This window comes from Cladophialophora immunda (genome assembly GCF_000835495.1).
Source record: "Cladophialophora immunda strain CBS 83496 unplaced genomic scaffold supercont1.4, whole genome shotgun sequence".
NCBI lineage: Eukaryota > Fungi > Ascomycota > Eurotiomycetes > Chaetothyriales > Herpotrichiellaceae > Cladophialophora > Cladophialophora immunda.
Window position 1 is genome coordinate 940091 of NW_015622544.1, and position 17911 is coordinate 958001.

A 17911-nucleotide genomic window follows, 5' to 3' on the forward strand; every position below is an offset into this window, starting at 1 on the left:
TTCCCGGATAATAGAGTTTTTCCGGGTGGCTAAGCCATTCCTGGACTGTCGCGCTTATCCCATCTTCGGCATTTGCGGTTGAACTGCTTCCCACGGTGGCTGGCAGCTCGAGTCGCTTCTCCGCTTTCCACCAAAGTCGTCTCCCGGCCGACTTCATCTTCCCCTCTCTCTCCATGAGGGGCTCCATCTCCACACCTAGCATCAGAGCCAGAAAGACACGAGGCTTCAGGAAGCTATGGACACAACACAGTCAACTGGCGGCGGTGGCAGAGTCAAAAGGAAGCAGTCGGGCAACAAGACCAAGACGCTGCCGTGCCCGCACTGCCAGCGACTCTTTGCTCGTCTAGTAAGTCATCCCCCATCTACCACCTTCAGCTCGCATGGAGATCAATGGGCAGTCGAACCGCAGAGGGCTGACGAGAAAATTTGTCGCAACTAGGAACACCTTCAACGGCACATTCGCACCCATACCAAAGAGAAACCCTTCGTCTGCGAGATTTGCTCCAAGACCTTTGCGCGCAGTGACCTGCTGGTGCGTCACGAGAGACTCGTCCATCCAGGCGAGGAAGAGCAGCATACCACGCGGAAGTCACACAAACACCATCTTCAAAATGCCAACGCGGCAAAGGAGGCCGCAGCCCGGGTGCAGGCACAGCATGGGGCTGCGAATCATTCCGACCCCATGGACATCGCGCCACAACAGAATCAGGCCTTGCTGTCACCTCAGGCTCCGCACGAAGGGAGAGGGATGATGGATATGCTGGATCCGCAGCTGATGCAACCCGCCAACGGGATCAACTCGGTCGATGGGCTGTCTGCGCATCAGTCATCCGTCATCAACGCGCCTTCGCTCGATCCGTCCTGGGGCTACGACTTGAATCTGCTGTCTCACGCCGCGAGCCATGTCGCGTCTAGTGGTCAGGATCACTACATGTCTGGCTTGCCACAAGTCACGCAAGAACAGCTCCACGAGCCCTTGCAACAGATAATGCCGGCGGTGACAGAAGGGCAATACCAGCCTAGAATGCTGACCGAGGGATATGGGCAGTCGACTTCGATGTTCGAACCTCCCGACCTCGGCGATCCAATGCAAGACTTCACCGTCTTCCTCGATAGTGTTGGCCTTTCATCCGAATGGTACGCGAATATGTTTGGTAATGATCAGGTTGATACTTACAACTCACCCGCCGAGTTGAGAGGCGATCACTTGAACATATCAAGGCCTCAATTGAACGGTGAGCATCCCGCCGATAGCAAACTTGGTATTCCTCAAGAAGAGACGAGTACATTTTCGCGATTTGGATCAAGACTGCCGTCCCTTCAACCAGAATCCAGAGATTCTGACTTCACTCGGCCAGACCCTCCACGAAGTACGGTCGAAGAAGCCGAGGCCAAAGTGGTCAGGACAACCTGGGACGTCTCCGACTCGGACCGATCCATCTTTGCCTCTAAACTTGCCGCGTTCGACAATGTCATGCCCAAAGGTTTTATTCCTCCGTCAAGGCATTCCCTCTCGAGATATCTGGCAGGTTATGTCAATGGCTTCCACGAACACCTTCCCTTCATCCATGTGCCAACTCTGCAAGTCGCAGGTAGTGCTCCAGAGCTTGTTCTGGCACTGGCCGCCGTGGGAGCGCAGTATCGATTTGAGAATAGCCGGGGAATAGAACTGTTCTATGCCGCAAAAGCCGTCGTGTTAGAACAGATAAGGCGCCGTGATGAGTCCTCGACGACCCACTTGTGGAACAGACCTCGAACAGGATCAATGGCTCAGTCGCCCGGAGGGGGTTTCACAAATCAAAGTCATTCGAGCAGTCCATTCCAACAAATATCTCCCGAAGACGCACCTCCTGCAGATAGCAGAGAGCAAATGGACTCGATACAAGCGCTTCTACTGCTGACTGCCTTTGCCACGTGGGAGAGGCACACCGAACTGCTGCGTGAGGCACTGGCATTCCAAAGCATTCTAGCACGGCTTGTGCGAGAAGCCGGCCTTACAAGCCCGGAAATCATGCAGTCGCCGGAGGAGCTGACTTGGGAGGACTGGATCAAGATCGAGGGCGAAAAGCGGACCAAGCTAATTGTTTATTGCTTCTTCAATCTGCATTCAATCACGTGGAACGTCCCTCCGCTCATCCTCAACTCCGAAATCAAGCTCAACTTGCCCGACCCTGCCAACGAGTGGAAAGCCACCAGCGCCGAACAGTGGAAGAAATTGCGACAAGTGAATGCGGCACCGCAGATGCCCTTCCAGACTGCATTCTCTCGGCTGTTTACCAAGCAGAATCAAGCCACTGCGACTCCAATCTCCCCGCTGGGCAACTACATCCTTGTCCACGCACTCATTCAGCAGATCTTCTTTGCACGACAACTCTCGCTGGCTTGGCCCGGCGTAGCAGGATCGAGTTTGCGCATGGAAGACATTACCGTCCTCGACATGGGCCTCTCGTCTTGGAAAGCAGGTTGGAAACGCGCTCCCGAGTCCAGTCTGGATCCTCAGAATCCGAACGGACCAGTTGCCTTTACCTCGACCGCGCTTTTGGGGCTTGCTTACATTCGTCTACACGTCGACATGGGCCCGCTCCGCCATCTTGAGACTCGCGATGCTACACAGATTGCCACATCTCTGCTCAATACGCCTGACATCCGCCGCGACCCTCGACTGACGCCCGCCCTCCTACACTCTGCTCATGCGCTCTCCATCCCTGTCCGATTGGGGATAGACTTTGTTGCACGCACACAGACCTTCTTCTGGTCAATTCAACATTCGTTGTGCAGTCTGGAATGTGCCTTCCTTCTCAGCAAATGGCTCTACGTTCTCTCCGATCTCAAGAGCTCCGGCGGTGCCCCCGTCACCGAGCACGAAAGAAAGCTTTTGCTCTGGGTCCGGTCTCTCCTTGACGAAACGGAAATGACCGTCCCATTGAACGGAGACGCGAATGACCATACCGTCTTGAACGAGTCGAGGGAGTTGTTGGATGACACCCAGAAGATGCGGCAGTTGAGTGTCGCGGTGGTAAGGGTCTGGAGTAAGACGTTCAAGGGGAACACGAGCTGGGCCATTGTGGATATGATTGGAAGCGCATTGGAGATTTACGCCGACATGTTAGAGGGTGAAATGGCACGGTAGGGGGTGTTTCATCAGTTCGGGCCTGGGCCTGGGGATCAAGGGGAGAATGGAAATACATGGCTCAACAGTGAGAAGGGGGGCCGGGGGAGGGGGGGGAGGGAACAGCATGCAACCGGCAGGAAATGTGTCCGAAGGGGCCATGCTTTTTACCGTGTGTACGAGTCTCGAATGCGGTCTTTTTTCCAATAACTTTATTTGCGAGCTCGGATGATCGAGCTACACTTTCTCACCACTGCACTGCCTTCTCTGTTTCGGAACCTACACGAAGGGTGTGGACGGGATGGGAGAAAAGAAAGGGAGCAGAAAAAGCAACGCAGCCCCCCTAAAGGACACAGGACGGAACTGGCTACCTATCTACTCGAGATGGTTTCTTTCGAAGAAAGAGGATTGATTTTGGGGGGGTTTCCTCCTTCTCAGTTATTCATTCATCCGTCCGTCCGTCCATAGAACACAACAGTTAAAGCGAGTGCGTACATGAAGAATGAAGATTGAGGAATGAGGAATGTCGAATTGCGGCGTGATATTCTTCGGTGCAGTGCAGTACACGCAGTAGATGTTCATCCCCATCGACCTGTGTATCTGTCCTTTTGCCTGAGCTGTCTGTCCTGCGTGTGGTCCAAGATCTCATCCATCTCGTCGGCGCGTCGGCGCGTCTGTCACGACCGAGCCGTCCCTCTTCTTAACCGTGTCGCTGTCACTTCTCCGTGTTGGCTGGCACATGTATGGTACTGAAGGCGAAGTTTGATCCCGCGGACTCCCTGGCTGGCGATCACTGGTGCCTTCCCCTTCCCCTCTTGTCTGCGCTGCGCTGGACGCGCTCCAAGCATAGAAGAGTCGAATAGACCCAAGCTCCTGCTTCTCCTGCTCCCGCCACCGTCCATCGTCCATTGTCCATCGTCCATCCCATCGCCGTGCTTCTCAATGTCCTGTCCATTTTCCCAGACCAGCTCGTTTTCACCTGCTTCGTCCTGGTGAGCTAGGGTTCCGTCGTTTGGTGTGGCTGGCCGCTGGCGTGGATGCTCTCAGGGCTCTCTCTCCCCCCTCCCCCTGTTTCTCTCCCTCCCTCTACCTGCTTCCGCTGAGTCTTCCCGGCTGGATGAACCCAAGGGTCCGACACGCCTTCGGAAATCCCCTCTCCGCCGCATTCCCGAGTTCCTGTCTCTCACACGTCCCCAGTCATGGATATCAGATCCGTTCTTCCAGGGAAGGTGGTCATAAGGGTATTCGGACAGGTCTCCGTTCATCAACACCAACATGAAACCTCCACACGTACACGCACACGCACACGCAGAGAGTCATTGAGGATGCCAGCTTAACACTCTGCACCAACGAGAAGGTGCCTCTCCAACGCAGAGCAAAAAGGTGGTAAAAATTTGTATCACAAAGACAAGAGGCCACATCTTCCAAGGACATCTCATTCAGAACCCCATTCCGCTTTCTCGAGAGAAAATCCGATCCGAACTCCTCAATCCCAATCGCCAACGCCAACAGTAGCCGTCTTGTGATGAGTTTGATCTGTGTATGAAGGGATGCTCAAGATGATAAGGGGAGAGATCATCTGAACCGGGTGCACAAAAAGTGCAATGTATCACCGAGAACCATCCGAGGTATTCAGAACCCTGTTTCAGCACAAAGTGCTCTATCTGAACCCTGCGGTTGAATGGACATGTGTGACTCTTCTTTTGATGAATCCTCCAAGTGACGGTCAATTCCTCGTTGCGCAACCATCAAGCTGAGCACAGAGTGGTGTAAAACAAAAGCGAAAAGCAACTATTTAATTTGAGTATGATTTTTTTGATTTTCGAGTTTTTTTGGTGGTTCATGAGCGTCCTCAATCACCGTTTTTCTTTTCTTTATGGTGCAGTTGACTGTGAAAACAACTGTGCTCGGTTGCCAACGAGGTCGTCACATACCTGCTTCGGCGCATTCCGCAACAAGTCAGCCAACCCCAAGCAATCAAAGGTGAGAAGCCTCCAGCGTCCCGGGCGACCTCCACGACTGAACAGACAGCATCATCAATCAGTGATAGCCCCACCGAACGCCTCAAACTGTCTGCAGCCATTGCATGAAATCCCTCAGAGCCCACAGAGCCAACAAGACAACGGTCTAAAGCGGGTGTGAAATGAACGACGTGTAAATGGAATCTGAAATTCCCAGGCCAGTAAGACGCCCACGTCAAAGTTCATAACACTCTTGGAGGCAACTCAAGTCTCAAAAACTCCATAGATCCGTGGGAGCATGAGAACCGTGCTTGCTGAGATAACCTCCTGAATGCTTCAAGTAGTCGTAGCCTCGGATCAGTTGATCTTTCAGCCAGACATCAGAAGCCTGCAACCCTAACTTCGCGCCCACAAGTTCACGACACCACGACAAATGCCCACAGCTATCACACTGGCGACAACGCCACTCAGGAACAATGTCCCTTGGCCAACAACGGGCCGGTGTGATTAACAGCGACGGGGCAAACGTCACACTCTTCTTCTGAACCGGGTCAGCGGATATCACTCCATGGCCGGCCGAAGTCGGTGGACAAGTAGTCCGCTCAGTCTCCTCAGAGGGCTCAACACGGTGCTTCAGGATCGACTTGACCTGGCGGTCCGATCGATGACTCCTGATTGGCTCCGGGTTTATGCAACTCTGGATCGACATCGCTTCTGGTCGTCGAACAAAATGGCGGAAACCACCACATCCCACAGTCTCTCTCTTTTTGCCGGCCTCTTTGTCAATCGGGTTCCCAGCGTAAGCAACAAGGGTGCTGTCAAGTCGTACCTGCTCAAGAGCAGGCCGGGGCCCGACAAGCGAAGCCTTGAGGCGAACCGGGATCCGCAACGCCGAGGCTGTCTCCCCTTTGACGGTAGGAGACGTGGCGGTTGTCTTGTCCTTTCCCAAATCGCCTTCCTTGCCAGGTGTGGTGGATCCACAAAGCCGAGACGACGTGCCATTAAGGGCCGGTGTAACCGGCACGGGAATCAGAGATCCCATGACCGTTGCTTTGGCTTGGGCTTTGACCGAAGTCGCAGCTCTCGCCTCAGCGGCAGTGTTGTCCGACGATTGCTTCTCCGATTCACTTGACACAGTAGCGGTTGGCGCAGGGTCGGAGACAAGTGTCACAGTGGTGGCCGCGGACGATGAAGGGGCATCCCCACCGGCCTTGACACCAGCGGCCGTTGACCGTCCACAAAGGACGCTGTTGACCAACCAAGGACGAGCCCTGGCAGCCCTCAGAGACCTCCTCAGGTCGAAACGGCCGGCAATCGAAGATGGCTCAGAGACGAACTCCTTTGCCATGATGAAATCTGAAATCTGTAAACTGTAAGCCTTTCTGTGTACTGATGCAATGGGGGGAGGTTACCTGGAGAGAAGAGAAGAGAGAAGTTGAGCATGGCGGGATGCTGAAAGACTTATATACAACTGCCTCTGACAAGCTCCATGACGGTGTCAACACTGTGGACAACAACACAACAGCGGTTCCAGTGGTTCAGAAGGGGGAACGATACGAATCTTCAACGGTATGCTCCTGCTTTTCAATGGAGATGACCAGACATTCGTTTCTGTGGAGCCAGCCTGATCCATTTTTGCAAACAAGCCAGCTTTTCAGCATTGTCCGTAGTGGTGATCCGCGAAAGGCGTCCATCTCGAAGAATTCTCTGCGGTGGAGTTCACCTCTGTTCAAAATTTGTAGTGGTTACCGATTGGAAAGGTGCCGGTTCAAAGGGGATAGTATTGTTTTGGTGGCAAATGTACTCCACCGGTGTAACTCCCTCTTCTTGCTGGGTTCGTACACAAGCACAAGCTGACAGAACCGCCGAAGGCAAGTCTATATGGAGGAGAGTGGCGGTAAAATCGCAGAGTTCAGAAGAAGCTGCAGGAATGTATCTTGCTGGGCTGTTCGGGTCGGTACAAGGGGATGGCCATCGTACGCATTCTCAACATGGGACCGGAGGAGCCGCCAACAAGGTCATTCACGACGTTCCAGGAGCGATACAGTGTACCGCGACGCAGCTTGAGATGTGGAGCTCGTAACAAAGACACGGCAGGAAGCTTCGAATCTGAACAGAACGACGCCAGATATCAAATGAGAAGGCTGTTGATGGTACGGTAAACAAGTGGGTCAACAGCGAGACAAACTTCATGAGTAAAATACATCAGACTAGCAAGACCACACGATGTGTTTGAAACGCGAAAATATCGTGGTCCACAAGGTGAAAAATACAGCCAAATAAATGTTTGTTGTTAGGAGGGATGCGTGAGGTGAACGCAAGTCGAGGGCAAGCGAGGCTGCGGTTTCCGCACCACGTCACGTGACGCGCTGCTGTGGTCTTCGCTTCCTGCCCGCAAACCGTGTATAATCAGAGTTGATATATGCAACATTGCAGAAAACATGGGCCAGCCGATGCATAGGACATGCTCAAGTTCCAATTCCTCTTCAGATGGTCATGGTTGCGGGTTCACGAATACCCGGGCCACGAGGCTGACGAGCCTTGTAAATACTCGGGCCGTCTCGACTCTAGTGAGATATCGACAGTTCTTGCAACCCTTCTATTTCTGATTTCGGTTGCTTCTAGAGCTCGATTCAATGCTGGATGCTATCACGCTGGGACCGCTAGCGAGTGGGTTGACGCAAAACGCTTGTGGCAGCCTCTAAACAATGCTGCTCTGACTGAAGCCAACTATGCCGTGCTGGTGGTCTAGATAAATGCAGGACTTCCCTCGCCCAAGATATGTTCACCTGCACTTGTACTTCTTTCTCCTCGTCGGCTCCTCAAAAAGTTGCTGACCATTCTCTTGCTACCCAGGAGCCCCAGCACTTTGGCGGCACTCTTCCCCACAGAGTAAGATCGAGACGGTAATGCTGTCGCCCCGTCGTCCCCAACTCCCAGATCGGTCTGCATGTCCATCCCGCCTCCATCTAATGTGGTTCGAGGTGCCACGCTCAATCTGTTGCTCCCAAACGTGTCTGGATGACCAGGCGTTCTTTTACCCAAATACATGCTGTCAAACGGACGGTTGTGCGGTGGCACATCCATATTGAACGGCCGGCTGAGTCGGGCTACCAAATGGTCCTTGGCATTCTCGCTGGGACTTTCATGCGATCTGCTGGGCGTGGTCGAGATAGAACCATGAGGGGTGGAATAGAGATTTCCGGAATAAAACACAGTTTCACTAGCCCTCTTGCGTAGGCGCCCGCTAGTGGTACCATTTCGGAACTGCAGGTGTAGTCTTCCAGGTGTACTCACTGGCGGAGAATCTGGTTGAATCGGCGGACTGTTTTCTTTGCCAGCACTTTGAGGCCCAAGTGATCGTTGGCTCCTCTTCTCTTTGAAAAGCTTTGCAATATTTCCAGGGCTCAGCTTTCGTAGGCTTCCGCTACCTTTGCTGCCATCCTCAGCTTTATTGGAAATGCTGCTCAAGGCGTCGGCGCTGGCCCTCTTCAGCAGACCGGCGTGAGTTTTAACGGTAGCGGTAGCACTTTGCACATTCGAGGTGCTGGGTCCTGAAGTTGCGCCGAAAGTGGCCTGGGCATACCGACTCGGCGCTATACGGGGACCCGCCGACCCTGCCAATGTCTGAGTGGCTATCTCCTCGTCTTCTCCGACTTCACCTTCGGAGTGGACCTGAGCTCTTTCTCGCGTATGCGAGCCTGAATTGCTGCCCGGCGCACGATCGTGTCGTTTCACAGTGTCTGACCAAGGGTTCCATTGACTATTCATTGGGGAAGCAAATGAATTTGCCAGGATGGTTGTCATACCTGTCGCTTCCGAGTCCGCAAAACCAGTTGTACGCAACTCGTCCGAGCTGTCGAGTGGCTGTTGGTATTGTTCATTGGAACCGCCGTTCGTTGTTCGTGAATATATACTGGCGCTGCTCAGACCGAATTGAGGACGGCCCATCACGGGATTGCTCGACTGGCGATTGACAATAACGCTGCCGCTGTCCAAGTCTGCCCGATTGCTCCGACCGCTGCTGCTTCGGCTGCGGCGACGCCTCTCATTCAGGAACCTCTTGAAAGGGCTTGGAGTGTTCGGATTCTTCTCGCTCGAGAAGGGAAAGAAGGTTGACTGCGACTCTTGTTCCGCCAACCTCTCCCATCTCTTGTCAGCATTCTCCTTATGTTGCTCGTCCGCCCATGTACTGGCAGACTGATGCCGCGAGCCAGACTGACTGCTAGATCGCCGATTCGGATGAGGCCCGGTCATTGTGGTCAGCGAAGAATCACTCTGAACAGCTCTGATAGTGGGCTTCGCTTCCGAGACTTCGGTTCGAGTCGCCTCGCGCTCTTGATTGATGGTTTCTAGAGCAATCCGCGTCCTCTCGACCTCAATCTCTTCCTGGTTGATTCGTTTGATCAATGCTGAGTAGATTCGCTGACTGTCCACTGCCGGTAAAGTCCGGCCCTCATTCGTGACTGAGTGCAATGGCTCATGCAAAACCTCAACCCCGCCAATGTGTTTCCCGGCAGATGACGATGGCTGGTGCGGGCCGCCATCTTCTTTGATGATCGATAGCCGATTGCGCTCTATAGGACCAGACCGCAAACCAATGGAGCTTGTTATGCTGGAGTTGGTCCAGCTGGTGACTCGAGACCGGGCGTTGGAGTGGAGGCTTTCACGACTTGCAGCCGAGTGTACAGTGTACGGCACCTTGTCAAGATCTTCGAGCGGATCATGTTCGAGGATGGGCTGAGGACACCCACTTTGACGTGAAGTGAGACCGTCGTCGGTAATTTGATAGGCGTCGAACCCGCTGACAAGCGTGGACTCCTTGTCAAAGTCGGAGAAGTGGTTGCGCTGAGCCTCCAGCTGTTGTGGAGGCAGGCCGTCTTTTCTACTCAGGGACTTGCCGAGCACCCTGCGGACTCGATCGCGGAAAGTGAGCGAGAGCGATCTGGTGGTTGTGATATTTGGCTGGTCAGTCTCAAGGTACGCGCTGGCGCGAACAGTCTTTCGGAACTTGTGCGTTCTCCTCTTCCCTTTCCGAGGCATGTGCGGTTCTGTCTCTTGCGGATCTCCATGACCAGATCCATCGAGGAACTGTGCTCGGGCGATCTGGACTGCTTCCTCGTGTCTCTCCCAAGCACCCTCTGAGCCTTTGTAGAACGTGGTGGTGGTGCTCTGGCGTCGCAGGAAAGGAAGGGAACGTTGAAGGCGCACACGAAGGTTGCTGCTGGGAAATGCCACAAGGGATTTCGACTTGCGGACTCGGCGATACGATGATGGTAGAGCTCCATAGTTTTCCGATCCAACTTCCGAAGAGGTCATCGCGTGCCTCGCAGCAACCATGGCAAAAGCATCGCCCCCGTTTCTATTGCGATAGGGGCAGTCGGTCATACTGGATATATCCAAAATTGCAGGCTGGGAGATATGGTATGAGGATGGGACGAGGACGAAGGCCGACTGCAGAAATAGGCCGCGGCCATTTTCAGGAAGGAGCAGTTGTATGGTGCAGTCGAATCACGCCTCAGTCGCGAGGAAGGTGCAGCCATTACGTCCAACATCTTCTATAGCATCAAGCCGACCTTCGTTTCAGCCACCTGAAGGTCCCTTCCTGGGATTTCCCTCTGGGGATTGAGGCTGGAACAATCCTGTCTGTCGTGACGGTGACCAGGCTGCTCGAGATATGAAGACATAGCTTCACAGCGAGACATGTTCCAATCCCCTCAAGCTACCGAATCGAGCCCCGAGAGGCGAGAATAGAGGTCAGCGGCCATACCATCTGCGTTCAAGCATCGAGCCGCAGATGTGAGCACCAAGAATCCGAATGGTATAACATACGGGCAGTCGACATGGTGATCAGATCGCTCTGCCGGCAGCAAACGCCGTCGACGAACCGCGTGCGCGTCGACGGCGCGGGGCAGAACTTCTAGTGATAGACGGGGAGGAATCATTCTCCGAACAGTTGATTGAGGTTGCAAGGCTGTTGACAATTGAACGAGAGGTGAGGCTGACCTGACCAATGTGAGCCGACACTGAGAGACGCCCCAGCCTTGGGCAGGCTACCAATCATGCCACAAGCCTAATGCTGGCAAGCTAGCAAAGCCCAGGGTGAAGCGTGAAATGCCAGCGAGTCGGTCATGCGGAAAACGCGGAAAAAGCGGAGAGAGCCGGCAACTTGGTCGCTTTTTCTTTTCGCTGCTTCAAGGCGATTGCTGCAGGCCTAGTGGTAGTGAGCCAGAAAGCACTGCCCGCTTGTTGTCTCACCAGCCCCTGTGCCTACTGGCAATGGAGGCCCAAAATTAGAAGACGACCTACTCCTTGCTTCTCGAACTACTGCGCGACGGCCGAAAAAGAAAAGACCAACAATGCCACTGCTTATCCTCGGTCCACGTTACCACGTTCGCCATCAGCTGCAGAAGCGCCATTAATCTCAATACGAGAGAGATGACCCGAGGCTCCCTCTCCATGCGAGGTGGTGGCATGGGATCGAGTGAATGATAGTGCCGAGCCCGGAACGGACTGGAAAGTCTTTCGTGTACGCGGACCTGGTGGGGAAGAAGAGCTGAGGCATTTTCCCACACGTGCCCTGGGCGGCGGGCTGCCCTGTGTACTCGGTAGAGAAAGTGATGCGAAGATGCGTATGTGTGTGTGTGTGTGCAGCCACCGCTGTCGGGTTCATCTCAGCATCTAGTTCGTGATATGCACGACCAAGTCAGGCGTATCAGTCAGTGCTTGCATTGGCATTGTGCAGGTAAGGGGCTAAAAACTGATCAGCGGGTGCAGTGTCATTGGGTGTCATTGGTGCAGGAGGGACAGGACAGCACATGGAGCGAAGCTAGAGATGAAATTGTTCAACTTTTTTTTGTTTTGGTTCGTTTGCCTAGGTCACTCTCCGTGTTTGGGAATGAGTTGGACCCGGAATAATGATAATAATATAGCTTGTCACTGTCTTGTAAGGTACAGGCCAGCTTGCGTGTGAGACATTGCCGACGCAAACCAATGTTGGTACATGAGAGCAGGAAAACCAGTTGCTGGCTCACTACCGATTAACGTGGACGCCCGGTCTCCGTTCGCTTTTGTGCTATTCCCCCCTCCCACCCAACCCCTTTCCATTGATGTGTGCTTTTTGGCCCAAGCCGGCGCAGAAAAGGATCGACAAACCCCGCCTCAACTTTGTCACAAGGACTCTTCCACCTGCAGCTGCCAGCTGCAAGGCCTGTCGTCACTCGTGTCCAAATCTGGCGTCACTGAACATAGCGTTGATACACTGGGGCCGCAGACCGACAACAACGCGGTGTGTCGGGCCCCAATCAAACAGTGGAAAAATATTGCAGATGAAATGCATGGTCGTATTGCTGCCTCCGGATGCAGGAAAAGTCGCTAAAAATCCATGCTGATGGCAAGGTGTACCCCCCCTGAAGACGCCGACGCTGAAACCCAACAAAGACAAGAAATTCGAGTGGTGAAATTGCTAAAAAGCGGTGATGGCCGGATAAAAGAAGCCAAACTCCAATCGGAGGCGGCGGTCGTCAATGGTCGTAGCTCGTGGGGTATCAAGGTTTCATGAGGGGCCCAATCCTGGCGTGTGGTTTCGCCGTGGCCTGGGATGTCGCCAAGGTTGGGCGAAGGGCAAAAGGCAAAGGCATGAGTTGCCGAAGGATGAATGTGTGAGATTGGTGCGAGGGTGGTGATTGGGTTTGAAAGCTCGCAGTGGGCAATTATCTGGCCTCATCTGCAGGGCACCGCGGCATGGTGACATCAGCCTCGAATGACGTAGTCAGCAGACCCGACCGGACGTTGAGCGGCTGTGTGAGAACGGATCGAAAAGGTCGGCTAGGTCGACTGCGGAAGTTGTACATCTGCAAGGAGAAACACGAGTTAGAAATAAGCGCGTAGGGGCAGATGTGATGTGGGAGAGGGCCAAAACGTACTCGGCACTCTGCGCACTTGCCGCCAGCAGTGTCGCATCGCCCGCGGCATCCCCGAGGTTGATTTGAGCACGAGAACATGGTGTATTTTCTTTTTGCTTGTTCTGTTCTTTTCGGTGTTGGTGACAGCGCAGGAGGAGAAGAGGAATCTCGAACTGGACAGGCTGTCGGTGGATGATATGTAAACGCAGGTCGAGTGTTGAGTTGCCAATAAAAGTGATGACGTTTGTGTACGTTTCAGATCGATGATCGTTTTGGGCCAAGGGGTCTCGCAAAGGTGTTGGGTTGTTGAGGGTGACGGTGGTTGTACCGCACAACGGAGTCGCAGTCTATACACAAGAGTGGTCGACGAGGCGAGGTCTTGGTTCGGTCAATGGGGTGTTTGTTGTTCAGAAGAAAAGGAGATCGAAGGCCTCGAAGAAGGCGGATGGAAGGAGAGTGATATAGTGCCCAGTCTGCGCAGTGGTGATGGTTGCAGTGGGTTATGGTTTAGCGGATCGGTGATCAGCAAGTGAGTGCATGCCCAGCGATGCAAAAAGATGTCACGCCCCGAGCTCCGAAACCATCGGGCAAAAGTTAATGGGTCAGCCCAGCTCGGGGCTGGCCTGACACATCCACGGCTAGCACCAAGGCATCAGGGCATCAGGGCACCCAGTGCACCAAGGCCCCAAGGTCCCAGGCGGGCAAGGGACCCAGCACCACAGGCCATGGACCCCCGTCGTACTCGTCCACTTGTCCACTCGTCCTACAGGGGGCACCGCCTGACTGTTCTTCCGCTCAGTCGCGGCCTCATCACGTTATGGTTCCCCACCCCACCCTGCAGTCCCTGCACATTACGGGAGCAGAACGTACGACTTCCTTTGTTGGTCTGGTCAGTGGTCACCACATCACCGAATTGTTTTTCCCAATGGCGCCTGCACCTGCACCTGCACCTGCGCTTGTGCCTGTGCCCCCCCGTGGTCGGTGCCTGTGCCTGCGCCTGCGCCCTCGCCCTGGATCCTCGGCACCACACAACTCCCTTTCTCGCCCGCAAAAAGAGCCGTTTCCAGATACGCAGCTCATACTCCGTACATTGCTCCGTGCTCCGTACTCGGTACTTACGCGCACACAACACGCAAGCACGTCTCCGCCGCCATCGTGCCCTCGTATAGGTATACAGAAAACGAGTCGTGCGAGTCCTCCGTCCTCCTCCCTCCCTCCTCCGGCCTCCGTTACGTACCTCCATACGAGTACTTCTCTCCGTGTTCCTTTGATCGGACCACTCAGCCCTCGTTCACCTCAGCAAATCAATAATCGAGACTGCAGGGGGAAAATTAGCCAAAGTTCCGGAAAATATCGTCCACAGCGCAGACACGAGGTTTCGCCAACTGGTTACCTTGCATGGTGTTGTGTTGTTACGTTGCGTTCTTGCCTGTGTTCCCGTGGTCCTGTCCAGCGCTTGTGGGAGTACGCTTACCCCTTTCCACCATCCACCAGGCTCTCTGCCAGCTGAATACTCCTGGTGCCCTGCAAGTTGCACTTTCCTTACTCGGTAGGCCCCTCACTCCTTAGTCAGGCTGGCATGCTACCTGGTTGCTCCAGGTGCCAGGCTCTCTCGGCGCCTATCGCCGCCCATAACTCTCTGCCTAAGGAAAACTCCCTTTTCCCTACGACGGATCCATGCGGGCTGATTCCACATCCTTATGCCATTATGTACTCCAAGTCTTCACAATGCGTCTGCCTGTCATCAAATTATCCTCTTTGTGCGATCAAGTCCGCAACGCACTCGATACGCTCCTTGTTGGGTGGGCTAAGGTGACTCACAGCACACTCTCGATTCATACCACTCGGTGGGACGAGCATCCACATGCTCCCAAGGCACTCACACCACGAAATATTTTACCCTTGGGGGGAAGAAAAAATCATTTTTTATTATTCGGAGCACAAAGAGTGTTCTCGGGGTTGGAAAACAGAGACAATCTCCGCAATTCATTTGTTGTCCCCGTACTTGGGCCGCTAGATCACAAGCAATTCCGGACGCCGCATCTGAAACGCGTTGCCAGCGCCTATGAATCAGCTGATGGTTTGAGGTCCAGACCACAAGCTCGCCCAGCTGGTCTAGATTCATCTCCGGATCTGATAAACGCCTGGTAAATGGCATGATTGGCATTGCGGGGTTGCACAAAGGTCGTCTGCTAGACACCTTTTCTCTTTCTGTTCCCATGGAAATAGAGGTCGTACAATCCTCGGACCGGACCACAGTCTTCAATAGTAGTCATCACACCACTTCCACCAGTCAACCCACACCACCTCCTTTGCGTCTCGGTCCGTGGGCCAATGAAGGACCTTGCGGTTTGGATCCAAAGGCTGACAAGAGCCCACGGGAGCCCGAGCTCCCATCATACCGCTGCGTCTTGTTATGTCAGCTGCACCGTCGGAACAGTCGCTGCCCATACGCTGGACTCTGCTCCCATGGACAAGCGTATGCAGAGAACTTGAGGAAGGTACTCAGAACTCCAAAAATGAGGGGCATGGCCATCCTAGCTGTCGTTGACCAGCTTTTACAAGCGGTCCATGGCCCGAGGCCTTTGATGTTCGCGCATGTCCACAAAGATGATGCACCGGCAATGCCCTCGACCTGGAGATGGTGTCGAGCCTTTCAGGAAGTCGCCCATTTGGGGAGCCTTGGGCTTGGGGCCAGATTACTGTCGTCAACGTGATCCAGTAGCTTAGAGCATGTCGTTTCATTGCATCCAGGCCATTCCCCGCGCCTTCCTCTTGCGTCCACTGGGTCCGAAGCACAGGTCAAAGATCAACAGGGGAAATGTCCCAACTGAGAATCCTTCCACGGCGGCGCTAGAATGCCTATCGAAGCGTGTCAACCTTCGAGAAGCACTCGCGTAATCCTTGCTCCTTGGAGCGCTATCCCCCCACACTTGGTGAATCAGCAGGCCAACACCCACCCTTGATGCCTCTATACTCTTCTTAGTCACTTTCAATTCCCTCCTTTGGACAAGCCGTGGAATCCTGACTGTCGGCACTGCGAAGCTCTGTCACTCGTTGCCGATCATCCGGCTGCCTCTTCCCGCTCTTTGACCTATTCAACCCATGAGCAGAGATCTGATAATCAACCATCCACCCACAACGCCAATTGTCGTTGCAACCAGCAACCCGTTCCCTTCCCACGTCAACGCCAGATAAGCCATGATCCCCACGGCCAGCTCCTTCCTACGTGCCTGGACCCTCTTGCTCCTCCACTCCGGGTCGATGCCGAATGGTGCTGTCGGGCCCCTCTCACCCTCCACCTGCCCTGCATTGGATACCGCCCTCAAGGGCACTGAGGCTGCCAGTGCTACGGGACGGTGATCTGAGGTTGCAAAGAGCGGCAGACACGTGTATCTCTGCGGAGTCACTTTGACGTCACCTCCCTGGGGGCTCGAGAAGAATATTCGGTCGCACCAACTGGGCCAGCGATGACGTGCCCAGCTCCAGTGTTGTCGGTCTTCTCCAGTGACCAGGAGGACAGCCTTGCTTCCGTCAGTGTTGTACTTGTAGGTGGGTGGGAACGTGATTGGCGCTTCTGTCAACCCGTGTAGAGTCTTGCCAGCCTTGACCTGCTGAGTAAGTTGGTCTTCAGCGAGCAGATCGCGGAAGTGTATGGGATCGTCTCTGTTCGCGCTGGGCTGCGGGAATTTGTCCTCGACGTCCTGTGGAGACGGTTGTAGCAGTGACGTGCGATAGTTGAGGTCACCAGCGAAGAAGAAATATGATGATGCTGAGTACATCCCTCTTTCTTCAGCAAGGGTCTCATGCTCTTGCCAAGCGAGTTCTCCCTGCAGCAGAGGCGCATCTTCCCCTTCTTCGCCCCCAGGCAACGGAGCCTTGAGCCTCTGATCCGGGAGGAATACTAATCTCCGCATAATGTTCTTGTAATCCTCATTTCGCCTCTCGAGAGCATCTTCCATGGGCGCCAGATGGGCCGAAACAAAGGTGAATTCAACTTCTCCGCCCTCGTCATCGACCTCGCCATCTGCTGGGGAACCACCTCGTGTGGTTCGATATCCCAGCTGGACGCCCACGGCGCCTTTGTTACCCATTTCGCTCACGCCCACGCCCGCTCCGGCCGTCCTTACCCACGTGAGGTGATTGACGACGTCATCCCTCAGAAAGACCATGATGGCGGTCATGCCCAGGTTCCTGCTCACCACGTTCACGTATCCGTGGTCCTTGGAGGCGAGCCTGACGACCTCCCGGAACGCCTTGAAATACGGCGTCAAGAACGAGCCCCCGAGGAAAGCATAGCTGATGGGCGCGAGCTCCTGCAGGCAGAGGACGAGAAGCTCTGGGGGGTCGCTGCGTGGCGGGAGGGCGTGGAAGAGATACGGCGCAAAATTTGCTGGGTCGACGAGGGTTCGGGCGCAGTTGTATGTCAAGATGTAGACGCTGAGGGAGTCTCCGTCGTCGGATGCAGTTTGATTGGCCATTCTGTCTAGGGCAGAAATGGGAGTGTGTGTGTGGTGAGTGATGAATTCAGTTTAATTGTTTGTCTTTCAGGAGATGGTGGGTATGTGAGAATGGCAGCTGCAAACAGCCTGGGAAGACCATTGAGCTAGGCCCGACCTGATGGTATTAGACACCTGGATGGAGATCAATCTTGCAGAAAAGAGAGGCAACGTAGGCACCGTGGAAGAGGTGGCATGGTCGAAGTTGTCGTGTGGTTGTTTCTTGCACTTGGTGTCTTCCAAGGACGATGCCGTCATTTGCCCGGTGAGGGATCCAGATGTGGTTTAGCTCGCGGCTAACTTGTTCTAGGTAATCTTCAGCCTCGTGAGCTCAGCCTGGTGGCCCTCGTACAAGCCGATCTACTTGCCTTTGTCTTCTCTATCAAGACAGTCTGCATGGGTTAGCCAAGAGATCCAGAAAAAGGACGGGCCAAGACT

At 54.3% G+C, this 17911-nt stretch overlaps 6 protein-coding genes across 7 annotated transcripts; 2 read left to right on the top strand and 4 right to left on the bottom strand.

Moving 5' to 3' along the window:
* Positions 1 to 145: 145 nt before the first annotated feature.
* Positions 146 to 3187, top strand: PV07_06727. 2 transcript variants are annotated; one of them, XM_016393737.1, is made up of 3 exons: positions 146 to 346; positions 440 to 1235; positions 1359 to 3187. In XM_016393737.1, the coding sequence occupies exons 1-3, from the start codon at positions 236 to 238 to the stop codon at positions 3128 to 3130; spliced, it is 2679 nt and encodes an 892-aa protein (XP_016247156.1). In that variant the 5' UTR covers positions 146 to 235; the 3' UTR covers positions 3131 to 3187. The 2 variants fall into 2 exon arrangements, with proteins under 2 accessions (XP_016247156.1, XP_016247155.1); XM_016393736.1 differs by having other exon boundaries at positions 440 to 3187.
* Positions 3188 to 5341: 2154 nt separating this feature from the next.
* On the bottom strand, positions 5342 to 6418 carry PV07_06728 (uncharacterized protein; the record flags this gene model as incomplete). Its single annotated transcript, XM_016393738.1, has 1 exon — positions 5342 to 6418. The coding sequence occupies one exon, from the start codon at positions 6416 to 6418 to the stop codon at positions 5342 to 5344; it is 1077 nt and encodes a 358-aa protein (XP_016247157.1).
* A 1096-nt stretch (positions 6419 to 7514) lies between these two features.
* PV07_06729 (uncharacterized protein) lies at positions 7515 to 11248 on the bottom strand. Its single transcript, XM_016393739.1, has one exon. It carries the CDS (start codon positions 10456 to 10458, stop codon positions 7819 to 7821), a length of 2640 nt encoding a protein of 879 aa, XP_016247158.1. The 5' UTR covers positions 10459 to 11248; the 3' UTR covers positions 7515 to 7818.
* A 658-nt stretch (positions 11249 to 11906) lies between these two features.
* On the bottom strand, positions 11907 to 14933 carry PV07_06730 (uncharacterized protein). Its single transcript, XM_016393740.1, has 3 exons — positions 14368 to 14933; positions 12996 to 14291; positions 11907 to 12923 (listed from the first exon to the last, which is right to left on the bottom strand). The coding sequence occupies exon 2, from the start codon at positions 14215 to 14217 to the stop codon at positions 13738 to 13740; it is 480 nt and encodes a 159-aa protein (XP_016247159.1). The 5' UTR covers positions 14218 to 14291; positions 14368 to 14933; the 3' UTR covers positions 11907 to 12923; positions 12996 to 13737.
* Positions 14662 to 16003, top strand: PV07_06731 (uncharacterized protein). Its single transcript, XM_016393741.1, has one exon. The coding sequence runs from the start codon at positions 15131 to 15133 to the stop codon at positions 15689 to 15691; it is 561 nt and encodes a 186-aa protein (XP_016247160.1). The 5' UTR covers positions 14662 to 15130; the 3' UTR covers positions 15692 to 16003.
* Positions 15102 to 17683, bottom strand: PV07_06732 (uncharacterized protein). The gene has a single exon (XM_016393742.1). It carries the CDS (start codon positions 17453 to 17455, stop codon positions 16073 to 16075), a length of 1383 nt encoding a protein of 460 aa, XP_016247161.1. The 5' UTR covers positions 17456 to 17683; the 3' UTR covers positions 15102 to 16072.
* Between the last annotated feature and the right edge of the window lie 228 nt (positions 17684 to 17911).

Bases quoted from the DNA above. Each gene is read 5' to 3' on its own strand.
- PV07_06731 (XM_016393741.1), top strand. From the start codon at position 15,131: ATGATTGGCATTGCGGGGTTGCACAAAGGTCGTCTGCTAGACACCTTT.
- PV07_06730 (XM_016393740.1), bottom strand. From the start codon at position 14,217: ATGGAGGTACGTAACGGAGGCCGGAGGAGGGAGGGAGGAGGACGGAGG.
- PV07_06732 (XM_016393742.1), bottom strand. From the start codon at position 17,455: ATGGCCAATCAAACTGCATCCGACGACGGAGACTCCCTCAGCGTCTAC.
- PV07_06729 (XM_016393739.1), bottom strand. From the start codon at position 10,458: ATGACCGACTGCCCCTATCGCAATAGAAACGGGGGCGATGCTTTTGCC.
- PV07_06727 (XM_016393736.1), top strand. From the start codon at position 236: ATGGACACAACACAGTCAACTGGCGGCGGTGGCAGAGTCAAAAGGAAG. The intron at 347-439 runs GTAAGTCATCCC...TGTCGCAACTAG, and splicing joins AGCGACTCTTTGCTCGTCTA to GAACACCTTCAACGGCACAT.